The sequence below is a fragment of the Lactuca serriola genome, chromosome 6 (genome assembly GCF_051521515.1).
Source record: "Lactuca serriola cultivar US96UC23 chromosome 6, Lser_US96UC23_V15, whole genome shotgun sequence".
Lineage (NCBI taxonomy): Eukaryota > Viridiplantae > Streptophyta > Magnoliopsida > Asterales > Asteraceae > Lactuca > Lactuca serriola.
The window spans coordinates 186,875,049-186,895,244 of record NC_136413.1 but is presented as its reverse complement, the minus strand read 5'-3'; the positions used below and the strand labels follow the sequence as shown (position 1 = coordinate 186,895,244).

Here is a 20,196-nt window from a genome sequence, read left to right as displayed (position 1 = left end):
ATATATATATATATATATATATAGAGAGAGAGAGAGAGAGAGAGAGAGAGAAGGGCTAGGAATCGGCCAGGGTTTCTTCAAAATCAAGAGTGCCGATTTCCTTGACCCCATGGGTCTATTTATACTAGTGAGCCTCCTAGGGTTTCACCTTTAAACCCTAATTGGATAACTTAGGCCCTAAGCAATCCAATCTCCTTATTGATAAGCGTTGGACGATTTCTAAGTCCTTCCAAACCCTAAAACCATCCACCACCTTAATCATAAGGAATCATAGCCCAAAGTACAACTATCATACAATTGACAGTTTATGCCCCTTTATTCAATTAATCACTTTAAGTCACCAAATTAATTCCTAATTAATTTATGACTTATATTAATCAAATAACAATATTATTATTCCTTATATTATTCTCATAATAGATAAATAATATTTCTTCTCTCATTATAAATCATCCTGTCAAGTTGCTATGGTGAAGGCAACCCAAAAGGACCATGCACAATCGGATCAAATACTTACCAAATATAGTTGCAGCCTTAGACACTATTCCAACAGTCTCCCACTTGGATAAGTCTAGTAACTATATACACAAGCATAATCCGATTAGCAATCGTAGCTCTCAAAGACGCTGTCAAACTCTGATCTTATCAATCTTGTCCTTTAGATAAGGGATCATACAGTCCTCTGTTTAGATATCATGCGGACAATTCTATGGAACCAATTGTCCAGCAATTGGTTTCTCGATCTCAGATTTATTTAACATAGAACTTAATCGAACACATCAATTTAGTTCTGACCGGGCCCGACACTTAAGTCAAATCAAATCATCGAGCGGCCGAGATATCGCTTTTACCCTCTTAGGATAAAAGTAACAGATAAACTCCGACTTATATGCATTTAATTATTCATTAATCAATTATACACAACAATGTGTTTTATAACATCAATTTACTGATGTGGTTTCGCATTATCAATGTACAACCAATTAACAAATAACAAACCATATATCTAGGTTTTAAGACCATATGATATTATCGTCTTGCGATCAACCTTTTTTCGTCACATTCCATAAGGTGATTCCAGCAAGCGCGGGTTTGTTCCAATGCTCAAAACTAGTTCATAAGCACTCATGAACGTTGCAGCAAACTTTTGCTATGTCTAATACCATTTAGACAATCTACACACCAATTCATGACAATCTTCATTCATACCTACTTCCAACATATGAACGATTGTGGACAATTTGAATAATTCGATTATTCTTAATAAATTCAATTATTCTGGAAGTCAAAACATGCAAAATGAAACAATAGTTAAATAATTAACATAAGACAGTAACATTACTTATAAATAATACTCTTTTATTTAATCATCAAATGTCAATTACATTTATCTATTACACGTTTCTACTACTATCTAATCTATGCTAATATCATCCTTCAGCCCAATACTCCTAGCATGCTACAAAAGCTTAACCCTACTCAGTCCCTTCGTAAGCGGATCTGCTGGGTTATCTTCTGATGATATCCTCTTAACCACGAGGTGTCCTTCTTCTACTCGATGTCTAATGAAATGATATTTTCTGTCGATATGACGAGATCTACCATGATCCCTTGGTTCCTTGGTCAAGGCAACCGCTCCTTCATTATCACAGAAAATTTCCATAGGCTCCTTTATGGTAGGTACAACTCCAAGATCACCAATGAAGTTCTTCAACCATATTGCCTCCTTCGACGCTTCGCTCGCTGCAATGTACTCTGATTCGCACGTTGAATCAGCTACGGTTTCCTGCTTGGAACTCTTCCAAATTACTGCTCCTCCATTCAGGGTAAAGACCCAGCCCGACTGCGAACGGTAGTTGTCCCTGTCGGTTTGAAAGCTGGTGTCACTATACCCTCGCACCTTCAAGTCATCACTCCCCCCGAGGACTAAAAACCATTCCTTGGTCCTCCGAAGGTACTTAAGGATATTCTTGACCGCAATCCAATGGGCTCTGCCAGGGTTCCCTTGATATCTACTAACCATGATCAAGGCGAAGGCTACATCAGGGCGAGTACAAGTCATAGCATACATGATTGAGCCAACTGCGGAAGCGTATGGTACTCGGCTGATTTCTGCTATTTCAGCTTCGGTACTCGGACTTTGAGTCTTACTCAACTTGGCATTACTTTGTATCGGTAATTCTCCCTTCTTCGAATTTTCCATACTAAAACGTTTTAGTACTTTATCTAAGTAAGTGTTCTGACTAAGTTCTATTAGTCTCTTACTTCGTTCTCTCACTATCCTTATTCCCAAAATATAGGAAGCCTCTCCGAGGTCCTTCATAGCGAAGCACTTCCCGAGTTAGGACTTAACCTCCTGCAGTGTCGGGACGTCGTTTCCTATGAGTAGTATGTCATCGACATACATAACGAGGAAGCTGACTATACTCCCACTGGCTTTGACATATACACATGATTCATCTTCGCTTCGTACAAATCCAAACTCTTTGACTTTCTCATCAAAGCAAAGATTCCATCTGCAAGACGCTTGCTTAAGTCCATAAATGGACTTCTCAAGCTTACACACTCTATTTGGATGCTTTGGATCAATGAAACCCTCTGGCTGAGCCATGTAAACATCCTCAGCCAACTTTCCATTAAGGAAAGCAGTCTTGACATCCATTTGCCAAATCTCATAATCATGAAATGCGGCAATAGCTAGCATCACTCTAATAGACTTTATCTTCGCAACTGGTGAGAAGGTCTCATCATAGTCAACTCCGGGAGTTTGAGTAAAGCCCTTCGCAACCAATCGCGCCTTATATGTATGTACGTTTCCATCCATGTCGGTCTTCTTCTTGAAGATCCATTTGCACCCAATGGTCTTACATCCGGGCACATTTTCAACCAAATTCGAAACTTGGTTGTCATACATGGATTGGATCTCGCTGTCCATCGCCTCTTTCCATTTTGCAGACTCCGGGCCTGCCATGGCTTCCTTATAGCCATTAGGTTCATCTAGATTTATTAGTGTACCATTACTAATATACGTGTCCCCTTCGGTAGTAATATGAAAACCATAAAACTGGGGTTGAACTCTAACTCTTTCGGAACGTCTAAGAGGTAAGGACTCGTCAATTGGTTCAACCGGAGTTTCCTCCTCGGGTTGAGCGCTAGCGGTAGAGGTTCCTTTATTAATCGATTCTTGAATCTCTTCAAGCTCGATTTGCCTCCCACTGTCTCCTTGGCTTATGAGTTCTCGCTCTCGGAAAACCCCTCTCCTCGCAACGAAGATAACATTGTCCTTCGGTCTATAGAAGAGATATCCAAAGGATTTCTGCGGGTAGCCGATGAAAATACATCGCTCACTACGAGGTTCGAGCTTGTCGTGAGTATCTCGTCTTACGAAAGCCTCGCAATCTCAAACCTTGATATGTGCTAACGAGGGAGCTTTCCCTGTCCACATCTCGTGAGGTGTTTTGGCAACCTTCTTAGTAGGGGACTCGGTTAAGGATATGGGCGGCGGTCTCTAAGGCATACCCCCAGAATGAGATAGGTAGTGAAGCACGACTCATCATAGAACGAACCATGTCCAACAAGGTTCGATTACGCCTTTCTGCCACACCATTCAACTGCGGTGTCCTAGGTGGCGTCAATTGTGAAACTATTCCACATTCTTTGAGATAGTCGTGGAATTCAAGACTTAGGTACTCTCCTCCTCGATCGGATCGAAGCATCTTGATTTTCCTGCCCAATTGATTCTCCACTTCATTTTTGAATTCTTTGAACTTTTCAAATGTTTCTGACTTTTGCTTGATTAAGTAAATATACCCATATCTACTATAGTCATCGGTAAAAGTCACATAGAAGCGGTTCCCATCCTTTGTGGTTGATCTAAAGGGTCCACATACATCGGTATGTATGAGGTCCAATAAACCCTCACCCCTGTCACATGTGCTAGTGAAGGGTGATTTGGTCATCTTTCCAAGTAAACAAGATTCGCATGTGTCATCTTCCCTAAGGTCGAATGACTCCAACACTCCATCCTTTTGGAGTTGGGCTATGCGCTTCTTGTTGACATGCCCAAGACGACAATGCCACAAGGATGCTCTATCCATACTATTGGAAGAATCCATGCACAAAACATCATTTCCTAGGTTATCTACAATCATAACAGTTTCATAAATTCCATTACATGGCATTGCTTCAAAATATAAGACACCATTTAGATAAGCATAAATTGAACCATTCTCATTATTAAAAGAAAATCTAAATCCTTGTCTAAACAAACCATGGAACGAAATGATGTTTCTTGCCATTTCTGGCGAGTAGCAACAATTATTCAAATCTAAACATAATCCATTACTAAGCACTAGAGAATACACTCCAATCTTAGTCACAGGCGACGATCTTCTGTTCCCCATGATTAGATTTATTCTTCCACGCTCCACATCCCTATTTCTTCTTAGTCCCTGCAGTACAGAACAAATGTGGTAACCACACCCGGTATCGAGGACCCAAGAAATAGCATGAGATGAATCATTAGAATTAATTATGTAAATACATGCGAAAGACGGCTTGATCTTTCCTTCCATGATGGATTGCAGGTATTCTGGGCAGCTTCTCTTCCAATGCCCTATTTTGTGGCAATGGTGGCACTCTGCCTCTTTCGGGTTAGGGTTAGGCTTAGCAGGATCAACTTTGGTCCCACTAGAAGATGAACCATCTCGGGACTTTCCCCTGCGGTGACTCTTAGACAAAGCCTTCCTCTTCTTGCCCCTTCCTTGCCCAATTGCCAAAACAGGAGCAGCGGGTGGATTGGTAGTTGGTGCAACAGACTTGTCCTTGAGGTTGCTCTCAGCAACCCTTAGGAGACCTTGGAGCTTACTTAGGGTGACCTCTTTCTTGTTCATGTGGTAGGTCATCCTAAATTGGTTGTAACACGGAGGCAAGGAGTGAAGGACCATGTCGATAGCCAAATCTTCCCCAAAGTCGACATTCAACTTGCAAAGACGATCGACATACCTTTGCATCTTTTGCAAGTGTACGGTTAGAGATTCTCCATGTCCCATTTTAGTGGAGATCATGTTAGTAAAGATCTCGTAACGTTCCTGCCTCGCGTTTTGATGGTATCTCTCCAATAAGTCTTGATGCATTTCGTATGGATACATGTCCTCATAGGACTTTTGGAATTCAACGTTCATTGTGGCTATCATGATGTAATGAACCTTCGTCGCATCATGTTCATGAGTTTCAAAAGCAGTCATTTCAGCCGGAGTAGCGATTTTTGGGTTGATCTTCTCGAGCTTCTCGTCAAGGACGTACTCCTTGTCCTCGTAGCGAGAAATCGTGCGAATGTATCTTATCCATTCGCTAAAGTTCGTTCCATCGAAAGTTACCTTTTGGCAAAGGCTCATCAATGTGAATGAACTAGCAGCAACGTTGTTCGCGTTTGACATCTACAAATAGAAAGGACAAAGATTGATTAGAATTTAAAATCCCTAATTATCACCCAATAAGAAAAATTAGGGCTAGGATCCAACAACATTATTTACATATTAGAAAAGGGATGCCGTAATCCAACATGCAAACAATTTGAAGGTAAGTGAATGACGATTCACTAATTCTCCACCATGAAAACATAACCTCAAGTTCTAAATGTATTGAGAATTCCTAGTTTTCGATGAGATTCATTGAACTTTTTAATGACATGTTTAAATCTCGATATGCCCCTCTCGTTTGTGACTGGGATGCCGAGGATCACAAAGTGGGTGTGAATAACCATGCAAATCTACACGGTGCCTTCATTGTAACAATCACCTATTCGATGTGTCGGTAAACCACACACGCTCCATCGAACTATGATAAACAATGAATCACCATTTTCCACCTTTGCTTAGAACCAATTAGTGTGTCGGTAAACCACACACGCTCCACTAACTTCTTAGCAAGGGTGTAAAGTGTAATTTCATGGGATTGCATCAATTCACTTTTCCTAAAGTAACTAGGATTGGGAATTTGAAAAACATCTAGTTACTTTAATATTATACTTTTAACGAGGAGATAGAGTTGCCTTATCCTACCCGTTCGGCTAACGACCCTCCACCGATCAAGCAAGCGGTTGGTGTGAGTGTACACCCATTAAGCGCCATTTTATAGGCAACAACCTTATACCCACCTTATAGACCGGCTTCGTGAATGAGGCCTACTAACGGTAAGACTAGCATTTTAATTATACATACACACACACACACATATATATATATATATATATATATATATATATATATATATATATATATATATATATATATAATCTTGTAATATTATATTAGTATAGGGTTGAATTTTAAACTTGTTAAATTGTCTAAATTAAACTTTTAATCACAAAACATAATTTTCAAAACTTGAGGACAAGTTTTAAAATTTTCAAAACATAAGGGATCAAATAACAAATAATTTAAATTAACATTTAATCACATAATTATCCATATTTGATTTATTTAATTGTTTATTACAAAACAATTTACCAATTTAATTAAAATAATCAATCAATTATCACATAAGGAAATTATTATTCAATTTATTGGTAAATATCTTCAATTAGGTCAAGGATATACTCAAATATATGTTAAAATCGGATTTATATTGACCCATTAAGATAAAGGCAAGTTTCCATAAGATAAACAACAAGAAATCCCGAAACTAGCTCCTTCTGACGCTCGAACTCGCCGAGTACCACAATGTACTCGCCGAGTTGAGGCCTACTCGCCGAGTACACAGTGGTACTCGCCGAGTTCATCAGGAAGAAGGACAAAAAAACGAATTTTGCAATCAACAATCAAGCAACCAATGCATCAATTCAATAGAAACCAATCAAGGCTCTGATACCACTGATGGGTTTGAGCCATAAGAACATTCCTATGTGCACATACAAACCCTAATGCTTGGATCTAGGTTTCTCTAATTGAACATGCAATGTATCCAAGACTTTGATTAATAGATCTAGTATAATAACATAAGAAAAACAGATCTAAAGGATTACCTTAAGTTTCTTGCTTGAATCTTCTTGTCCTTGGAGCTTAGAGTCATAATTGTCACGCCTCTAATGGCTTACAAACACCAACTTAGCAAGAGGATGATTAGAGAGAGAGAGAGAAGGGCTAGAAATCGGCCAGGGTTTCTTCAAAAGCAAGAGTGCCGATTTCCTTGACCCCATGGGTCTATTTATACTAGTGAGCCTCCTAGGGTTTCACCCTTAAACCCTAATTGGATAACTTAGGCCCTAAGCAATCCAATATCCTTATTGATAAGCCTTGGACGATTTCTAGGTCCTTCCAAACCCTAAAACCGTCCACCACCTTAATCATAAGGAATCATAACCCAAAGTACAACTATCATACAATTGACAGTTTATGCCCCTTTATTCAATTAATCACATTAAGTCACCAAATTAATTCCTAATTAATTTATGACTTATATTAATTAAATAACAATATTATTATTCCTTATATTATTCTCATAATATATAAATAATATTTCTTCTCTTATTATAAATCATCCTGTCAAGTTGCTATGGTGAAGGCCACCCAAAAGGACCATGCACAATCGGATCAAATACTTACCAAATATAGTTGCAGCCTTAGACACTATTCCAACATTAAAGACCAGCACCAATGATCTGAAGGTGGCTGTGGTAACCCTGCAGTCCAAGCAAGCTGCGATAGAAGATGGATTACAAGCACAAAGTCAAAACAAGACATACAAACAAAGGGAGGATGAAGACAGTGAAGATAAGTGTTTCGAGGGGGAGAAATTCGAGGATCCACCAGAAGAAGGTCGAGGAAGGGGCCGAGGGTGGACTTTTGGCACTGACCCAAACAGCAAGTGGACTTACTTTACAGGATCGATCGGAAGGGGCAGAGGGCAGGTTGAATAAGGAATGGGACGAGGATTAGGAAAGAATTTTGAGTCCTGGTGCACCGGAGGACAACAACCCATCAAAACCAATTGGCAGTCGGCTAAACCCGAGGGATCCAAACGTTGAGGACTAGAATCACCAAAAGAAGGGAACGATAGTGGGGATACAGGATGTAGCACCTGGTTCCTGGTACATACTCCTTGTGATTAATATTTTAATTTTATGCATTTTTGCCTTGGACTCGGCGAGTTGAAGGACCAACTCGCCGAGTAGGAGCGGGATAAGGCGCGGGGTTTGAACCTTGTACTCGGCGAGTCAGTCCCCGGACTCGGTGAGTAGACCCTGTTTGGACAAAAACCCTAATCCGGGCGTTTGCACCCTATTTAAATGCTCTAACTTGGCCTCCTTAGTCCCTAACACTTCCAGAGAACTGTAGAAAGAAACCCTATCCCCCATATTGTTCTTGAGAGTGATTTTGGCTTTGTGGAGAAGGTTTGGAGCTTAGAGGAAGGAAAAGGAGGTTGAAGTGTGCAAGGAGGAGAAGTAGATCTAGAATCTACACTGTGAGAAGCTTCCATTCAGGTAGAAAAGTTCTTACCTTGATCATTAGTTCATTAGATCCCCTTTTGTCCCAAATTGGTGGTTTCAAGCCCTAAAACCTCAAATTTCATGTATTTATGCTTTAAGTTCTGAAAGGACTTCAGATTGGGATCTTATGGACATCCTAGAAGTATAAAGTCTTTGTGGTTGGGGTTATTGAGGTCCCTATTGGGTGTATGACCCCTTAAAGAGCTTGGATTTGCCTTCTTAAGCTCATAGGGCCATGCATGCACGTAAAGTTTGCAACTTTACGTGATAAGCATGCCCTAGGAGCATAGATCTATGGGTTAGAGGTGTTGTATGTCTCATTTTTGGTCTGTATGGGAAGTGGGTCGAAGGGACTCGGCGAGTCCCAAAGTGGAACTCGGCGAGTTCTATGAAGATGGTCTTAGACTCGGCGAGTTGGATGAACAACTCGGCGAGTCCTATGAAGATTGCCTGGAGCTCGCCGAGTTGTTCTTTAAACTCGGCGAGTCATATGAACTTTCACTGAGTAAGAGGGGTTTAAGTGTCGAAGGTCCAACCCTTCGTATCTGCACGCGGGATTAGCAGTGTAACGTAGTCCCAAAACCCCAAATCCTCTTGCGGGATGTTATGGTGAGGATTGGAAGCGAGTAGGAGATCTGCTCGTGGAACTCGGCGAGTTGCTCTCGGACTCGGCGAGTCGGATCACGAGTCGGTTCCATAGTCCCGAGTAGTGAGTCAAGGGCGACTCAGTGAGTGGAAAGAGGGACTTGGCGAGTAGGACCGGGTTAGTAGGAGGAGGACTCGGCGAGTCTGTGCCACGACTCGGTGAGTCCAGTCAACTGGAAGTTGACTTTGACTCATCAATTGACCTAAGGGTATTTATGAGTGGCTAATCTATGTTTATGGGTTGGCAGCCGGAGGATTACCGGTGCAGCAGCCAGACGTCGAGCAGTCAGACTTTCGGTAGATACTCTTCGAGGTGAGTTTCCTTCCAGTAGTAACGGGTCTGAGGCACCAAGGCCGGCCCATATAGACGATGTGCTAGTGTTGGAGTGTGGGTAGAGCCCGTATCTCATGGTTGAGTTTGATGATGATATATGCCAGTATGATAGATTTGTCTATACTTGTTGTCTGTGTGATACTTGTATGTTATGGATTAGCAGCTGAGTGTGGGCGAGGCCCGTATCTCTTTGATAGTGGAGTGTGGGCGAGGCCCGTATCTCTCAGATAAGGGAGTGTGGGCGAGGCCCGTATCTCCTATCTAGCGGAGTGTAGGCAAGGCCCGTATCTTCATGAGTGTGGGCGAGGCCCGTATCTCCTAGCTGTTCATTGTATGTTTGTATGATATGAGGTATTGTGGGGGAACTCACTAAGCTTCGTGCTTACAGTTTTTAGTTTTGGTTTCAGGTACCTCTTCTTCAAAGGGGAAGGAGCTGGCGCGGTAGCGGCCCATCACACACATGCCTCGTATTCTGCACTATGAGATCTTCCTGGGGATTTGTACTCTGACATTATTATGTTTATGAAAATGTTTTCCAGACATGTGATATCTTTTATGAAATGTTATGATCGGTGAACGCTTTTATTTCTAAATGCTTTACTAAGTATATGTTTTAAAAATGAAATTTTTGGTTTGTATTTTGGGACGTTACACAGGATACCGCGGGGGGAGGATTCAAAGATTTGCCAAGATGGAGTTTCCGACCTACGATGGAAAGGGTAATCCAATCGAATGGCTTCAAAGGTGTGAAGATTTTTTTGAAGAGCAACAGGCTCCCATGGAGTCTTGGGTGAGACAGGCCACCTTTTCACTACAAGGAAAAGCTAGTGCGTGGTACCACAACCTGAGACGGATGAAGACATGCTTGAACTGGTTTGAGTTTTCAAAAGAATGCAGAATTAGATTCGGACCACCAATGAGTATGAACCCATTTGGTGAATTGACCCGTTTAAGGCAGTCCAGTTCAGTGGAAGACTACTGCGAGAACTTCGAGTCCTTGCTGGGAAGGACGACAGGAGTAACTCCTGACCAAAGCATATGGCATTTTTGTGCGGGCTTGATCAATGCTATCCGCTACGAGGTAGAATTTGCTAGACCCACTACGCTGTACTATGCCATGAATCTCGCCCGACAAATTGAGCTCAAACTAGCAGAAGAAGGTCGCCCAAGAAGTTTTGGGGCACCCTTATCAAACAGGAACGGGAACCGAGAAACAACCACGGGTGGGACCGGAACCACAAAGTCAGAAACTCGCAACCCAACTTTTAAACGCCTCACCACCGCGGAGATGGCGGAGAGACGGGCTAAAGGCCTTTGCTTCAATTGTGATGAGATGTTATCTATTGGTCACAAATGTGCTAAACTTTTTTGCATCATGATGACAGACGAGGAAGAAAATGATGATTATGAGGAAGACACCCCCACAATACCGCTGAATGCAATCAAGGGTGAGAAGACGGAGCAAACCTTTCAAGTCCGGGCCAAGATTGGGAATGGAATTGCATGGGTGCTTTTGGATAGTGGAAGTACCCACAATTTCATAGCAACAAGGGCAGCTGAACAACTTGGGGTAACCATTCAGCACCGACCAGGACTACGGGTCGCACTTCCAGATGGGGATAGAATGGCCAGCAATGGGACCAGCAAAAACTTACCAGTAGAGGTACAAGGGTATAAATTCCAGGCTCATATGTTTGTTATTCCTTTAGAAGGTTTTGATATCGTATTAGGTATCCGATGGCTACAACAACTAGGAAAGATATTATGGGATTTTACGGTTCGGGAGATGGAGTTTACGGTTAACGGGAAGAATATTAAGTGGTTTGGTGAGTCCCCTGACACAGCAAGCTTGGCCGTGCTCACCAAAAATGATAGCCTAGCACCAAATCTAGATGATATTTTGGAGGAATTTGATGATATATTTAAAACACCACAGGGGTTACCCCCCTCTTGGCCGTGTGACCACCGAATCTGCCTCAAAGTCAACACCGAACCAGTGGCCGTCCATCCTTACCGTTACCATCATCTTCTTAAGGATGAAATCAAAAAGCAATGCACTGAGATGTTGAGAAGCGGGACTATCAGACCTAGCCAATCACCATTTTCCTCACCTGTACTACTAGTAAAAAAAACAAGATAAAACGTGGCGTTTCTGTGTAGATTATAGGGAGCTCAACGCAAAAATTGTGAATGATAAATTTCCGATACCTGTGGTTGAAGAGCTCCTCGATGAGCTGCATGGTGCGTCGGTCTTCACCAAGTTAGATCTTACATCGGGATATCATCAGGTACGCATGTTCTAACCTGATATCGAGAAAACTGCTTTTCGCACTCACCATGGACACTTTAAATTTCTTGTGATGCCTTTCGGGTTGTCCAACGCCCCGTCCACATTCCAAAGCTTAGTGAACGAAGTCTTTCATGCGTATCTACGAAAGTGTGTCCTCGTTTTTTTGATGATATTTTAGTCTATAGCCCCTCTATATTTGACCATGTGGCTCACCTTCGAATCATTTTTGAGCTGTTGCGAAAACACAAATTATTTTTAAAACGAACTAAATGCACGTTTGGGAGCCGAGAAGTAGTTTATTTGGGGCACATTGTTCACGGAAACGGAGTAGCAGTCGATCAAACGAAGATAGAAGCTATTCGTGATTGGCCAAAACCACACAACATTCGAACCTTGCGTGGGTTTCTTGGATTAACGGGATACTATCATAAGTTTATCAGGGATTACGGGATCATCGCGGGTCCATTGACAGGTATGTTACGTCGTAACAGTTTTATGTGGGGCCCTAAGTCCGAACTCGCCTTTACTCAGTTGAAAGACGCGCTCTCCAACTCCCCAGTTCTTGTATTACCAGATTTCACAATAGTTTTTATTGTTGAGTGTGATGCATCAGGTAGTGGAATTGGGGCCATCTTGCAACAAAACAATCACCCGGTGGCTTTCTTTAGTCGGAAATTGGTTGATCGACATCACAAGCTTCCGGCATATGAACGAGAGCTAATTGGGTTGGCTAAATCCGTGGCTCATTGGCGGCCCTACCTATGGGGTCGACACTTTTTAATCAAAACTGACCACTACAGCCTCAAATTCTTGCTTGACCAACGGCTAACCACATACCCACAACAACATTGGGTTAACAAATTACTAGGGTTCGATTTTACGGTAGAATATCGAGCGGGATCATTAAACCGAGCAGCAGATGCGCTGTCAAGGAGAGAGGACCAAATCGAGACCGAAGAACTCTTTTTGATGTCAGATTTGCAACCAAAAATACTCGACACTCTACGCGTTGAAATTGAAACTGATGATGAACTTCGGGAATTGCGAAGAAGGATAATTGACGGAATCGAGGACAACAGGTGGACTGTTAAAGACGGACTGATCATTCGTGACGGATAGGTGTATTTAAAATCCAGCTCTCCGCTGGTTGATGAAGTGGTCTCGACAGTTCATAATGCCACTCATGAAGGGGTACAGAAGACAATGGAGCGGATACGTAGTGATTTTTATTGGAAGGGTTGGAAGGCTACCATCTAAGTTTTTATTCGAGAGTGTGTCGTGTGCCAACGAAATAAGTGGGAAACCCTCCAACCAGCCGGTCTTCTTCAGCCCTTACCCATTCCGGAGTCCGTATGGTCGAATATTTCAATGGATTTTGTCGAGGCGTTACCCAAGGTGTCGGGTAAATCAGTCTTGCTGGTGGTAGTAGATCGATTTTCTAAGTCTGGTCACTTTATTCCCTTGGGCCATCCCTACACTACCGAGTCTGTCGCTAAAGCCTTCTTCACGGAGGTTTTTCGCTTGCATGGTCTACCGGAAACAATAGTTTCAGACAGGGACAAAGTATTTCAAAGTGCTTTTTGGAAGGAGTTGTTTCGCCTATCTGGATCTCAGTTAGCTTTTTCCACAACATACCACCCTCAAAGTGACGGTCAAACAGAGGCAGTCAACCGCACTATTGAAATGTATCTACGATGCTTGGTGGGAGATAAACCCCGTACATGGTTGGCCTGGTTACCATGGGCAGAGTATTGTTATAACACTTCTTATCATACAACATTGAAGACTACACCATTTAAATTAGTTTATGGGCGTGATCCTCTAAAATTACTTAATTATGTTGCAGGTCATTCTAAAGTCGAAGCAGTGGATCAAATGCTTATTGATCGGTCAGAATTTTTAGTTGTGGCCAAAGTAAGACTTGCTGAAGCTCAACAACGCATGAAATTAACTTATGATAGTCACCACAGACAGTTGGAATTTCAAGAAGGCGATTGGGTTTGGTTAAAACTCCAACCCTATCGGCAGCTCACTGTGGCTAAGTCGAAGTTTACGAAGCTTTCTCCAAAGTTTTATGGGCCATTCCGAGTGCTACAACGAATTGGATCCGTCGCATATCGTTTTGCTCTTCCAGAGGGTCGCCGCATCCACAATGTGTTTCACATATCCCTCTTAAAACCCCACCAAGGAGTGCCACCAGAAGTTTTTACTGCTTTACCACCCCTAGTTGATGGTAAAACCCTGCTTCAACCTTACAAGGTGTTGCGTGCTCGTTGGTATGAAGGAGTGCCTGAGTTACTGGTTCAGTGGTCTGAAGGAGATGAAATTGTGCGACATGGGAAAGGCGGGAAACATTTCTAGAAGCTTATCCCTATTATGAGCTTGAGGACAAGCTCAAATTGGAGGGAGGGAGTAATGTTATGGATAATGAGGGTGTCAAACCTAAATATGGTAAGGTGTATCACAGGAAGAAGAAAGAAGCATCAGGGATTTAGAATTTTTAATTTAAATAAGTTAAGAAAATTATTTACTTTTTGGTGTTGGAATCGTTTAAGGATTCTGTCAGGATTGAGTTTCTAGTTCCCATGTTTAAAAGATTTTCTAGCCCTATTTAAAGGGTGTTTTTGGGTGAAATAAGATAGGCTTGAAATCAATCATTTTAATCTCTTAGAATAGTTTAACCTAGTCTCCTCTCCAGGGAGATTAGGTCTTAATAATACTCACGGCTGCAGGAAGCACAACCACAGGACTTGTCACGAGATCTAAATCCCGGGGCGTATCAAAATCTTGACAAAATAGCAGAATCAAGACCACTAAATGCATCAAAACTTATGGAACGAAACACTAATATTCACAAGATCGTCGAAGCAGAACGTTTGGCTGCCCTTGATCTGAAACAAAAAAGCAGGGTAAAATGGATGAGAGACGGGGATGAAAATACCAAGTTCTTTCATGGATTCATAAACAACAAAAACAGATGTACTCGGTTGAACGGACTCACAATAAACGGGTTGTGGACCACAGACGTTAAAAAAAATCAAATGTGAGGTCCTGCGTTTCTACAACGATAAATTTAAAGAGAAATGGGTCTCAAGGCCTTAGCTTATCAGCCCTTTGTTTCGATCTATATCCCAGATGGGTTTACATTCAAATTCATAAAACCTTCTGGGAGACTATGAAATCGAATATCCTAGCTTTTGTTAGTCACTTCGAAAAATATGGCACGTTTGCTCGAGGCTGCACTTCATCAATGATAACCCTTGTTCCTAAAATCAAAGACCCAACTTTGCTCAGTGATTACCAACCTACAAGCCTGATTGGATGCATGTACAAAATAATTGCAAAAATTCTCGCATGTCGTCTAAAATCAGTAATTGGACACGTCATTGGCGATGCACAATCAGCATATGTTGAGAAATGAAACATCCTTGATGGCCCACATATCATCAATGAAATACATTCATGGGCTAAAAAGGTCAAACATAAGGTATTACTATTCAAGGTAGATTTTGACAAAGCATTTGATTCGATCAATTGGGAGTATTTGGACTCCGTTCTCTCACAAATGGGCTTCAAAGAGAAGTGGAGAACATGGATTCGTGGCTGTCTCTCATCCTCCCGAGCGTCTGTCATCGTAAATGGATCCTCAACTAAAGAATTCAGCTTATCTAAAGGTGTGCGCCAGGGAGACCCGCTCTCTCCTTTTCTATTCATCATAGCCATGGAGGGGCTAAATGTAGCATTAAAATTAACATGTAATCAAGGAATCTTTAAAGGAATCAAAATCCCAAACGGCGGTCCTCTAATTTCACACTTATTTTATGTCGATGATGCGGTTTTCATTGACGAATGGTCCAAGTCCAATATCACCAACCTAGGTAGAATCCTAAAGTGCTTTCACGCTTCCTTTGGGCTTAAAGTCAATTTCAATAAATCAAGGGTGTTTGGTATTGGAGCCTCCTCTAGTGAAACAAATAGGTGGGCAAATATTCTCGGGTGCGAGGTGGGGGTATTCCCATTCAACTATTTGCGAGTACCAGTTGGAGCGAACATAAATCTGAAGAAGAATTGGAAACCCATAATCGATCGGTTCATTTCCAAACTTTCAGTTTGAAAAGCAAAGACGCTATCTTTTGGTGGTCGATTAACATTATTAAAAGTAGTTCTTGGCAGCCTTCCGACATACTATCTCTCTCTTTTCAAAGCCCGTTGGAGGTGTTGGATGCTCTCGAAAGGATTAGACGCCGATTTCTATGGGGTGGATATGACACTAAATCTAAAATCCACTGGGTCTCATGGGACAAAGTTACAACTCCTATTGATAAGGGCGGATTGGGTGTAGGATCATTGCGTGCACTAAACACTTAACTTATTGTCAAATGGTGGTGGAGACTGAGAGAAGATCAATCTGCTCTTTGGTGTCAGGTCATTCACGGGATACACAATCTTACTAGACGTGTTGTAGATCAATTGTCAAAAAAAGGAATTAGTGGTGTGTGGAACAACATCGCTGGGGTCACAATGAAGAGAGCTGACTTGGACTACAAATGTATTATAAAAAAATTAATCGGTTCGGGTAATTGCACCTTATTTTGGCATGACATTTGGTGGGGAAATGACAAATTAAAATCAAAATTCCCGGAACTGTTCGCCTTGGAAAGTAATAAATGTTGTTTGGTTCAGGATCATGTAACACCAACAGGTTATAGTTGGGACTGGAATGCTAACCCCTGGTCGGGAAACCTAAATCAGAATCTTGGGCATTTTTTACTGCACTGGATGCATTTAATCCAACTTTTGAGCCAGATACATGGCGTTCGTGTCGACCTCATCCTTGGATTCAAGCCATGACCAATAAGGTTAAAGAAAATGTGTCAAGAATGGAGGTACAATCATCCGAAGATGTTGTCCCCTTTAATTTCTTTACTCCAATCAGAATTATCAGAGATGATAATCTATGTAACTTGCGATGAAGAGGGGAGAAAAACATGCATGTACATTGGGATGAAAAGAAACAACAAGCTGGAGAAGAAGATGAGAAAAGCAGGAGATGGGATGAAAAGAAACAACAAGCTGGAGAAGAAGATGAGAAAAAGCATCGTCCACGAGAATCATGGAATTTTAAATTGATACAAAATTAGGGTAAAGTTTTTTTTTAAAAGTAAATTAGGGTTAATCCAAATTTTTTATTTAGGAGGGTATTTTTGTAATATGATACAAAATTTTGAATTTTAAATAATTTTTTTAATATTAAATTGATTTGATCAATAAAATTATGAGATTGGATATAAATGTGATATATATGTAATTTTAATTTTTATAAGGATATATAAGTAATATTATAAATTTCTAAGGATATAAATGAAATTTTCCCATTATATATATATATATATATATATATATATATATATATATATATATATATATATATATATATATATATATATATATTAACGAGCGCCCATGGGGATTCGGGAATAGACTGTCCACCCTCATCTTGGCCCTTGAAATTAAAATGGGGTTTAACCATGTCCTTGTCCCGATTTTTTTTAAATAAATACCCCAACCCACCCACCCATACGAGATTGGGAACCTATAAGACTTTTTGACATCTCTAGTTTAAAAGTTTAGAATTGGGGTTGATTGAATTATTGTGGTCGTTGTTGTTGTTTGTAGTAGTAGTTTGAGTGGTATGGAAGGTTTGTGAATTGTTGGATTGGGGATGTTAACAATTGCATGTAATTAAGATGTGTATATAGATCATTTGAAGTGTTTGGGGGTGGTTGAGGTGTTTGAAGTGGATGGAATATTTTGATTTGGATCCAGATTTTGAAGAAAAGATGAAAAAAAATTAGAAAGAGATGTGTTTTTGTAGTGTGAAATGTGTATAAAATTGTTGGTAGTCATAGTTATAAGATATATAGTTTAAATTTGAAAATTAATTTTTTTTATTAAACACAAACGTATACATATTCAACATTCAACGGTGCAATTTTTAACCGTCTGGAAATGTGTTCGCTTATTGGTTGTCTTCGCACGTAGAGGGCGTCACGTCACAACACATCCACCTTCTTTGGGGGCAGTGTTCATGCATGGATAAATGTGACACATCTGATATCATGTGCGTTTTCCTCTCCCACACCAGACATCCTTATCGTATACGATAGTCGAACATTTTTGGATAATTTTGAGAGGTTAAGATCGAATTTTATATCGTTCCAATTTTATCGGATGTCCCCTTGTGTGGAAAACATAATTAAATCACATAATTGTTTGATGCACTATAACATCATTATCGATCCCAAGGAAATTGTGTCGTGGAACTCAACTGACTGCTGTTGGGTTTCTGATTTTGTGAGAGATGACATGTTTATGGTATGTTTGTTACGTGAACGATTAGAACTGGCGGGACATGTTGTCAATGGTGGACCATTCGACCGGGATAAGTCGGACCCCTTTAAGATCCTATACTTCATTTCGAGAGCAAAACTTGGAAGAATACCATCTACAGTGGCATTAAGAAACAGGGGAATCATAATTCCAAATACCATGTGTGGTGTATGTAAATATGGATGAGGAGTCATGTGATCATGTTTTGTTAACATGTCCTGTAGCGATGGCAATCATGGACTCGATCCTTGCTTGGTGTGAAATTAGATGTGACAGATTTCTTTCGGTGGAAAATATGTTCAGTTTCATCTCACGATGGTCGAAGTGTAAATTTAAAAGAAAAATGTTAAATGTGATATTAAGTGGAGTTTTATAGTGCATATGGACTGATAGAAACAAAAGGATATTCGAAAAAATCCCAATAGTCCTAGAGAATACGGTGGAAAGAATAAAAGCAACAACATTCATATGGTGCAAGCAAGGAAGATTATTCAAAAATATGGATTGGAGAGTTTAGAATTTATGTCCTTTCCTTTGTTTGTAATTTTTCCATGTTTTTCCTGTTCTTTTCTTCTTTTTACTCTCTCTATGTACTGTTTGTATTTTCTTCCACATCTCCTTGATGTGGGTTGCTATGATATTTGCCGTTTCAAAATAATAATTAAAAAAAAAACGAATTTTATGAAATGGAGGTGTATCTCCCGATATTGTTAAGAGTCAATAGATTATTGGGCGGGCAAAATGGACATTTAAGCTTACTTTTTGCGAGGTTGATTTTCTAGGATATTATTGTGCTTTTCTTTAATACGTTTATGGAGTTATTAATTTTAGTCAATGTTCTAAATAACGTAAGGTGTGGTTTGGCGGCAAAATAAAAATTAAGTCATAGTGTTTTTCAAGGCGTGACTATATTATATACATTAAAAGATATAAATAATATAATTATTGAATTCTTTCAAATATATGAAGTTTTTAGAAGTGTTATATTAATAAAAAAAGTTAACCAAAACTCATTTATTTTAGGTCCGATAAAAAAAAAACAAAAAAACTCGCGCCTTGAAAAAAATTCGCGCCATAACGCAATAAGGCGCCTTAACACGTTATTTGGGTGTCACGTTTCACAAACCCGCCTTAGACGTTTTCGTAACGGCTACACCACGCCTCGCGCCATGGCACGCGTTGAGGCGCGCCATGACGCACTTTTTAGAACCATGATTTTAGTAGATGACTTGATTTCAGATAAGGACGTATCTTGCCATGGCACACCTTGACACGTTAGGACCCCAGCCAGGGGCTCTGCCCCTTGGACCCCGCTAGGGGCGCTGCCCCTTTGGAAACCCCGGACCTGGGAGTGCTGTCCCCGAACCCCCGACTAGTTGTCGAACCGGCTTCTAACTCGATCTTATACATGCGTGCACTCTGCACAACCCCGTACATGTACTAGAGTACAAATCATGAAGCCCCTTAGCTCACATGTTAGTTCCAGTTACTTAAAATGACATGGTGACACTAAAATCACCAACATTTGATTCTCGCCAATATGGATTGTCGCATGCGTATTATACAATTATTATCATTTGATTTTTTCTAGATATCTATAGGATGTGGTTTTTTTAAGATCTAATTTGAATATCAAGTTCCATATGCTAGAAATCGTGGAGATGTTACCAACAATCTAATACCACAATTATCCATTTTTTTTGCCCCCTTCAGTTTTGTTTTAACTTAAGTATTCCAAGTATTCAATTCTTTGTAAAACTTAATCAATTTAGAAGTTCGAAACTCTAACTTGTAAAACTTAATCAATTTTTATAGTTTTTTCTCTGAAAACATTTCAAACCTATATAATAACTTCATAATTTGGCCAATTATAAATTGATACTTATTTTATACTATTATTAAAATAATTGATCAATTTATTAAATGTGATGACCTAACATCGTCATTTTTATGAATATCTATCGAAACAAATCATGTGCAAACAGCCAAACAGGACCATACATGAAAATCCATCAAGATAATGTGCAAAAGATAGACTCGGAACATTAT

General features: G+C 40.3%; 1 protein-coding gene across 1 annotated transcript; it reads left to right on the top strand.

The window, feature by feature from the left end:
• The first annotated feature begins 10,158 nt into the window (after positions 1 to 10,158).
• On the top strand, positions 10,159 to 12,876 carry LOC145060486 (uncharacterized). The gene is made up of 4 exons (XM_079008139.1): positions 10,159 to 11,293; positions 11,628 to 11,708; positions 11,936 to 12,229; positions 12,371 to 12,876. The coding sequence occupies exons 1-4, from the start codon at positions 10,159 to 10,161 to the stop codon at positions 12,874 to 12,876; spliced, it is 2,016 nt and encodes a 671-aa protein (XP_078864265.1).
• The last annotated feature ends 7,320 nt before the right edge of the window (positions 12,877 to 20,196 follow it).